At 45.8% G+C, this 8,042-nt stretch overlaps 1 protein-coding gene across 1 annotated transcript in view; it reads left to right on the top strand.

The window, feature by feature from the left end:
* IQSEC2 (IQ motif and Sec7 domain ArfGEF 2) overlaps window positions 1-8,042 on the top strand; it is a 98,727-nt gene that overhangs the window by 77,597 nt on the left and 13,088 nt on the right. The window contains exons 4-8 of the mRNA XM_042783392.1: window positions 635-1,036; window positions 3,587-4,482; window positions 5,794-5,955; window positions 6,423-6,545; window positions 7,508-7,674. Of these exons, the coding sequence (XP_042639326.1) occupies window positions 635-1,036; window positions 3,587-4,482; window positions 5,794-5,955; window positions 6,423-6,545; window positions 7,508-7,674 (1,750 nt within the window). The remainder of the gene's footprint in view (window positions 1-634; window positions 1,037-3,586; window positions 4,483-5,793; window positions 5,956-6,422; window positions 6,546-7,507; window positions 7,675-8,042) is intronic.

Genomic DNA, 8,042 nt, shown 5'->3' on the forward strand with positions numbered 1-8,042 from the left:
GTAGAATATTTTGGAAAAGGATAGCAATAATGGTGGCACAACAGGAAAAAATGTAGTCCGTGAGCTGTAAATGTGGAAGTTGTTATGTTGGTGAATGTCTTGTTTATGTTTTCACCACAATAAAAGTAAAAAAAAAAAAAAAAAAAAGAGTAACAAAGTACTATGTGTTGGTGGGGGGGATAACTGGAAGGACATATACCAAAATTGTGGCTATGCCTACATGGTGAGACTTGAAGCGAGTCAATCTTCTTTTCCATCCTCTCTCCTTCCTTCCTTCTTTCCTTTCTTTCCTCCCTCTCTTTTTCTTTCTTTCCTCATTCCTTTCCTCCTTCTTGCTCCCAATTTATTTCTTCTTTTCTTTCCTTTTTAGTTTCTCTGGGTTTCTTTTCTATTTATTTTTTAACATAATGAACATGTTCATTTTGTAAATTGAAAAAGGAAAAACATTATCCAATACTGTGTGATAAGTGCTGTCTCTGATTAAAGGTAGAACGCAGCACTGTGAGAGCATAGCTGGGCACATTCAGACAATTATTAGCAGTTAGCAGTGACTTGTATGGGTGTGGTTGAAGGCCCAGGGAGATGAAGCTGTGGTGCATTTGTGACCTTGTTTCCCTTGACCCTCCTCTGACAGGTGGAAATGCTGGAGAGGAAGTATGGAGGCTCCTTCCTGAGCCGCAGGGCTGCCAGGACCATCCAGACAGCATTCCGCCAGTACCGCATGAACAAGAATTTTGAACGCCTACGCAGCTCAGCTTCTGAGAGCCGTATGTCCCGCCGCATCATCCTTTCTAACATGCGGATGCAATTCTCCTTTGAGGAGTATGAGAAAGCACAGAACCCCGCGTACTTCGAGGGCAAGCCTGCCTCGCTGGACGAGGGTGCCATGGCTGGTGCCCGGAGCCACCGGCTTGAACGAGGGCTCTCATATGGAGGATCCTGTGGTGGGGGCATTGATGGTGGTGGAAGCTCTGTCACTACATCTGGAGAGTTTTCTAATGATATCACAGAGCTGGAGGACTCCTTCTCCAAACAGGTCAGGATCCCATGCCACAGTTACTCCTTTTACTTTTAACCTGTATTCCACACTGAAAGAAGTTGAACAACAAGCATTTAATAAAAATAAATAGCTACAATTTGACTGGGGACTGAAAATTATGAGAAAAAAAATGCAAGACAAAAAAATGTAGCTAAAACAATCAAATTAAAAATCTGGGTGTACAGAACAAATAAGAAAATAAAATTCCTCACTATTTGAAAGTTGACACACTATCAAACTAAGGCTTAACTAACAGTGAGCTCCTACTATATGCCAGGTGCTGTGTATGCCTCCTAACAGACCTGCAAGACAAGAATTGTTATCCCCATTTTGCAGAGGAGCAGACTAAGGCTCTGAAAAGTGGAGTGACTTTCCAAAACTGAATTGGAACCAAGTTCTGTCTGATTCCAATGCCCATGCTCTTTCCATTATATAACTCTGCCATGTACCAGGCTCTGTACTGGGGCACTATAAAGAGGGATAGTTGAGCTGGCCATGGTCCCTGTTCTCAAGGATGTTCCAGTCCAGTAGGAAATGGCAAACATGTACCCATTACTGTCTCCTGAAATAGTTTGTGCTCAGAGCCCTGAGAAAGGATCACATACAGTACTGTGGGAACCCAGAGAAGGGAGGAAATTTTCTTCTGGGAAGACCCGAGAAAAGGCTTCTTTGAGAAAACAGAATTAGAGCTGGGTCTTATCAGATAGAAAAGGCTTAGCAAATTGGTGACAGTTGAGAGGGTGTTGCTTGGATAGGCACTGCATCAGCAAAAGCATGGAAGGGTGGGACTGTAATAGGCAGTGATGGTGGTGGTAAGTCATTTTAGACTTGGGATTTCAGGCATACGTGCCCAGATTTAAATCCCAGTTCTGGCATTTCCCACCTCTGTGGCCTGGAGCAAACTGTTTAATCTTGCTGAAACACAGTCAATAAAATGGAGATAAATCTTTTTAGAACTGTTTTGAAGATTCAATTCAACTAGGTAATACATATGAAAGCACCTAGTACATGGTAGCTGCTAAGTACATGTTAGTTTCCTTCCTAAAACCATGGAGGTATTTGGTATAAATTGTTGAATGAATGAATGAATGAAGCTTTATAAGAAAAGCAATCACTGTGCTCTAACTGCTGGGATCTGGCCCAGCCATCAGCCTGGGCATACATCATTGGAACTAATGAAGGAAGGGAGGGTAGAAAGGAGAGAGTATTGAAGGGAAGATCTATATAATTCATTCATTCATTCATGAAATAAACATTTAATTGAATATCTGTTCTTTGCCAAGCAATGTGTTGAGCTGAGCTAAAAAGAGAGAAACCAGGCCTGGACCCAGCTCTTAAGAAGGGAAATGGGGGGAATCACAGTGTGGTGGGGAATAGAGGAACAAACCTGTTCCTAGCTCTCAGTGCCATCCAAGTCTGCTGGGGGAGTGTGTTAGTTATCCATTGCTGCATAACAAATTACTTCAGAATTTAGTAGTTTAAAACTGAGCTTAAACAACAAACATTTATTATCTGGTAGCTTAGTGCCTAAGGCACTTGACTGCTAACCAGAAGGCTGGTGATTCAAACCCACCAGCCACTCCTCAGAAGGAGGGTTGGACAATCTACTTCCGTAGTGATACTGCCTTGGAAACCCGAGGAGGGGTCGCTATGAGTCGGGTCCAACTCAATGGCACATAACAACAACAACAACATGGTTTCTGAGGGCCAGGAATCTAGAAGTGGCTTGGCTAGTGGGTCTGGCTCTGGGTCTCTCATGGAGTTGCAATGTAGCCTGGCACTGCAATCTCTGAGAACTTGACAGGGGCCACTGGGTCTGCTTCTAAGCTTACTCACTTGGCTGCTGGCAAGAAGCATCAGTTCCTCACCACATAGGCCTCTCCATAGAACCACCCATATTGTGCCCCCTACCCCAGCAAGTGGTCTGAGAGAGAGCATCCAAGACAGGAGCTATTATAGTCTTTTATAACCTAATCTCAGAAGTGACACATCATCATTTCCATTTTATAGTATAGGCCACAGAGACCAATGCTGGTACAATGTGGTGTACAAGGATGTGAAAACCAGGGGAGTGGGTCATTACGGGCCATCTTGGGGGCTAGATATCACAGGGAGGCAGTTACCAGACATGGTCCAGATTCTCAAGGCTAAATATTATAGATTTCCTGAGAGAGAACCAGAGAGTTCTAGGTACACAGAGGAAGCTGGAATTTTGGTTTAACCTGAGGGATGACAGAGGCAGGAATGTGTATTTAATCAGACAGGAGGTAGCATTTGGCTTGAGTATACATGGACATGGAGGGACTGGTGTATCTGAGAAGAAACTTGTGGGCATTAGTCCCAGCTCCTATGAGCTCACAATGGCTCCCTGGGAGTTATGTTATGTAGGGAACCTGTGTGTGTTGGGGGGAGGGAATCCCTTTTCTTGGCTAATCCACCAGGAAAATTCTTCCTTTTCCCTTCCCTTCGTCCTTCATTCCCACCCTTCCATCACCCCACCATACTTTCCTTCCTCTTTCCTTCCTTTCTCTCCCTACTCCCTCACAGGTAAAGTCTCTGGCTGAATCCATCGATGAGGCCCTGAACTGCCATCCACCAGGGTCTATGCCTGAGGAGCCAGGGTCAGCCCAACTGGAGAAAAGGGAGTCAAAGGAACAGCAAGAGGACAGCTCCGCCACATCCTTCAGTGACCTACCCCTTTACCTGGATGACTCAGTTCCCCCACCATCCCCTGAACGACTGCCTAGCACAGAGCCCCCAACCCAGGGCCGACCTGAGTTCTGGGCACCAGCCCCTCTCCCGCCAGTTCCTCCACCAGTGCCACCAGGGACCCGAGAAGATGGTGGCCGTGAGGAAGGCACTCGCAGGGGTCCTGGTTGCTTAGAGTGCCGGGATTTCAGACTGCGAGCTGCCCACCTTCCCCTGCTTACCATTGAGCCTCCTAGTGACAGCTCCGTGGACCTGAGCGACCGCTCAGATCGCGGCTCTGTCCACCGCCAGCTGGTGTATGAGGCTGATGGCTGCAGCCCACATGGGACCCTGAAGCACAAGGGGCCACCAGGCAGGGCCCCAATACCACACCGACACTACCCAGCCCCTGAGGGCCCAGCCCCAGCCCCTCCAGGGCCCCTCCCGCCAGCCTCCAACAGTGGTACTGGGCCCAGTGGTGTGCCTGGGGGTCGGAGGTTGGGGAAGTGTGAGGCAGCAGGCGAGAACTCTGATGGTGGAGATAACGAGAGCCTTGAGAGCTCCAGCAATTCCAATGAGACCATCAACTGCAGCTCTGGCTCCTCTTCTCGGGACAGCCTGCGGGAGCCTCCAGCCACTGGCATCTGTAAGCAGACTTACCAGAGGGAGACAAGGCACAGCTGGGACTCACCAGCCTTCAACAATGATGTAGTACAGAGGCGGCACTACAGAATCGGCCTCAACCTCTTCAATAAGTATGTGATCTTCGTTCCACCCTCCTTAATCTTTCCTACCCTGCCACAGACACTTCGGCCCTTGGGACTGAACTCCAAGCATTAATCCTTGTTCTGCCATTCTCTTGTTCTATGGAATGGTGTTTCTCCCCAGCTGTTCAGGGAAGAGGACTGGCAACAGTGTGCCAGAGTAGAAAACCCCCAGTGCACCTAGGTTCTAGTCCTAGTACTGCCAGTGACTGGGTGTGTGATCTTGGGCAAGACGTTCTCACTCTCTTAGCCCCAGTTCACACTCTTTAAAATGGATTTTGGAACTTGCCTGCTTTACTTCCCTTATTAGTGTGTGTGTGTGTGTGTGTGTGTATGTAGGGGGCAATATGGGGTAGAAAGACCTCTCATCTGATTTTGGCCAGATTCACTGTGTAACCCTAAACAAGGTGTGTTCCTTCCCTGGGCTTCAGTTTTTCTTTCCAATAGCAGGGTATGTATATTTGAGGTGTTAGGAGGTGGAGTGGGACCAATGACTGTGACTGAGCTTTCTAAATGCCTGGTCTTGTGCCAGGTGCTTAGGAGTAGGGTGGGAGTATGACATTTGATTGGAAAATAATCAGAAAACATTGCTTTACATTTTGATAGCCTAATAAACACTGTCACCTACATTTAATTCTCATAATAACTTGTCAAGGTAGGTAGTGGTGTCTGCATTTTATAGATAAAGAAATTGAGGCTTGGAGAAGTAAAGAGAATTTCCCAGAGTCATACAACTGATAGGAGATGGATCTGAGACTCCTATAGCACCAAAGTCTCTTCCAAATTCTAATCTTGTGAAGTTTTAAGGTTCTGGGGTTTTGAAAATGGGAACTAGTGCCTTATAGACCCAGATTTCTGTGAAGTGGGAAACCTTGTCTATGCAAACATTGACAGAGGCTGGGCGATAACTACCTGGGTGGGACATGGAACATGGCTTAAAGTAACCTCTTCAATTCTTCCCAATTCTGAGGTTCTGTGACCTGGAGGGAAGGGCTTAGCCTGGAGCTCAGGACTTCTCTCAGGTTCTCATTAAATATTAATTTTCTTTTAATTGTGGTGTGGCCCTAGTAAAGGAGGAAGTTGGATTGAAGATACCTTGGGATTTTGAAACTCTGTGAAATGAGCAAGTGACTTCCTCTCCCTGGGCCTCAGTTTTCTCATCTGTACTATGAAGGGATTGGACCAAATTCTGTATTTCTTTGGTTCTCTGAGGTCATGATTGGGCCCAAAAGTAGTTCAAGATGAACAGTAGGCAAAGCTCCAGAAAGATAGTCATCTCATCTACCTCCCCTCTTTCTGCAGGAAGCCAGAGAAGGGTATCCAGTATCTGATTGAACGGGGCTTCTTGTCAGACACACCGGTGGGAGTGGCTCACTTCATCCTGGAGCGGAAAGGCCTGAGCCGGCAGATGATAGGGGAATTCCTAGGGAACCGGCAGAAGCAATTCAACAGAGATGTGTTGGAGTGAGGACCTCAGGATGGGCAGGCCGGGCCAGAGATTCCTGGAAAAGGAGAGCAAGAGGGAGGAAGGGGGAAGCCTGTCCCTTTTGTTCAGATAAACTTTAAAAACAGGATGAAGATATATTCCTGCTCCAAAGGATTAGGTCTAATCTCTCTTGGCCCTATAAAGTCTTCTGTGTGGCATAGGGCAAGGCATGCGTGTCCTATGGCCTGCTTTGGGCCTCTGTTTTCCCATTTCTGTCATAAGTGGGCTGATGGGAAAGACCTTTAGTAATCATGTGTACTTCCTGGATTTTCTGGGATGGATTCAATTTCAAACATTCTATCCTCATTATGCACTTGTTTGGACCATGGGTCCATATTTTAGAAGCCTATCAGTGGAGGTGTCTGTCCAGTCAAACAGGCTAGGGTGGGTCAGAGGTTTTCTGCAGAGGAATTAAGAATGCCACACCCACTTCTTTACTCCTCAGCTGTGTGGTGGATGAGATGGACTTCTCCTCCATGGATTTGGATGATGCACTCCGGAAGTTCCAATCCCATATTCGAGTTCAGGGAGAGGCCCAGAAAGTGGAGCGACTCATTGAAGCCTTCAGGTGTGTCTGTTCCCACTCCTGAAGCTACCTCTCCCTACTTCAGGGGGCAGTGTAGTATGTGTTTACAAATCACCTCATAGCTTCTTTACCATAAAACAGAAATTATAAATCCTATTTTGCAAGGCAGTTGTGAGGCTCAGAGGTAGTATATATAAAGTATCTAGCTTAGCATCTGGAACATAAGCATTCAGTAAGTGACAACAACCGCAATAGCAGCAAACATTCATTGAGCACTTACTGTGTATTAGGTACTGAGCTAGGTACTTTACGTGATTATTTCACTGAATACAAACAACTCTATGAGTTTAATGTTTCTTTTATTATTCTCATTTTGCAGATGAGGAATCTGAAGTTTAGAAAGGTTTAGTAACTTGCCCAGAGTCATACAATGAGTAAGTGGTAGAACCAGTATTTGAACTCCAACTCTATCCAGCCCCATGATCCATGAACTTATCCATTATATTCTACTATAAATGCTTTGAGAGTTAGGCCTGGGTATAAATCTTGGCCTCCACCACTTTGGAGTATTTAGAGGAGAAACAGAAGAGTTGATGAGAACTTGTTCCCCATAATGGGAGAAGGATTTGCTTTGCAGTCAGAAAGATCTGGGTTTACATCCTGGCTTTACCATTTACTAGCTCTATTACCTTGGGCAAGTTACCTCACCATCTTGAACCTCAGTCACTTCATCTTTAAAATAGGGCTGTTAATAGCTGCCTTGCAGGATTATGATGGGATTACATGAGACAGTGTACCTAAAGCCCCTGGCAAAGCTTCATAAAAGATAAAGATGATGATTTTTATGTGCTAGTCTTGGGGGAAAGTCTGAAGAGGACAGACAGACCCAAAGGAGTAGGGAGTATTTCTTGAAGGAAAGGGTTGGTGATACTAGAGCGGGAGGATGATGTGTATGTAGAGATTGCTGGTGCCTGAGCTTGGCTGTGGCCCTTTCTGCCCTGCAGCCAGCGGTACTGTGTGTGTAACCCAGCCCTCGTGCGCCAGTTTCGGAATCCAGACACCATCTTCATCCTTGCTTTTGCCATCATTCTCCTCAATACCGACATGTACAGTCCCAGCGTCAAGGCTGAACGCAAGATGAAACTAGATGACTTCATCAAGAACCTGAGAGGTAACTAGATCTCCCTGTCAGCTTTTCCTGTCCTTCACCTGCGAAGGGAAAATGGGTAAGGTGGTGGGAAATGGGAAGTATGAGAGATATAACATCATCTCCCTGAAAATCAACCTGAGATAATTGACTTTCTCCCAAGACTGGATATTCCCAGGGCATTCATTTTTCTTCATTCAAATATTCCTTTGTCCATTTATTCTTTCATGCACTGAACATTTTTTTTTTAAAAAAATTTAGTTGTGATTTGGGTGAAATTTTACAGAGAAAATTCATTTTCCATACAGGAGCTCACATACACTTTGTCTCATGACATTGACTGCAATTGCCCACAATGCAACAGCTCCCCTCCCACTTCCTCCCAATAGTTA

This window comes from Orycteropus afer, unplaced genomic scaffold (assembly GCF_000298275.1).
Source record: "Orycteropus afer afer isolate SDZICR_OR568_19922 unplaced genomic scaffold, OryAfe1.0 scaffold01010, whole genome shotgun sequence".
NCBI lineage: Eukaryota > Metazoa > Chordata > Mammalia > Tubulidentata > Orycteropodidae > Orycteropus > Orycteropus afer.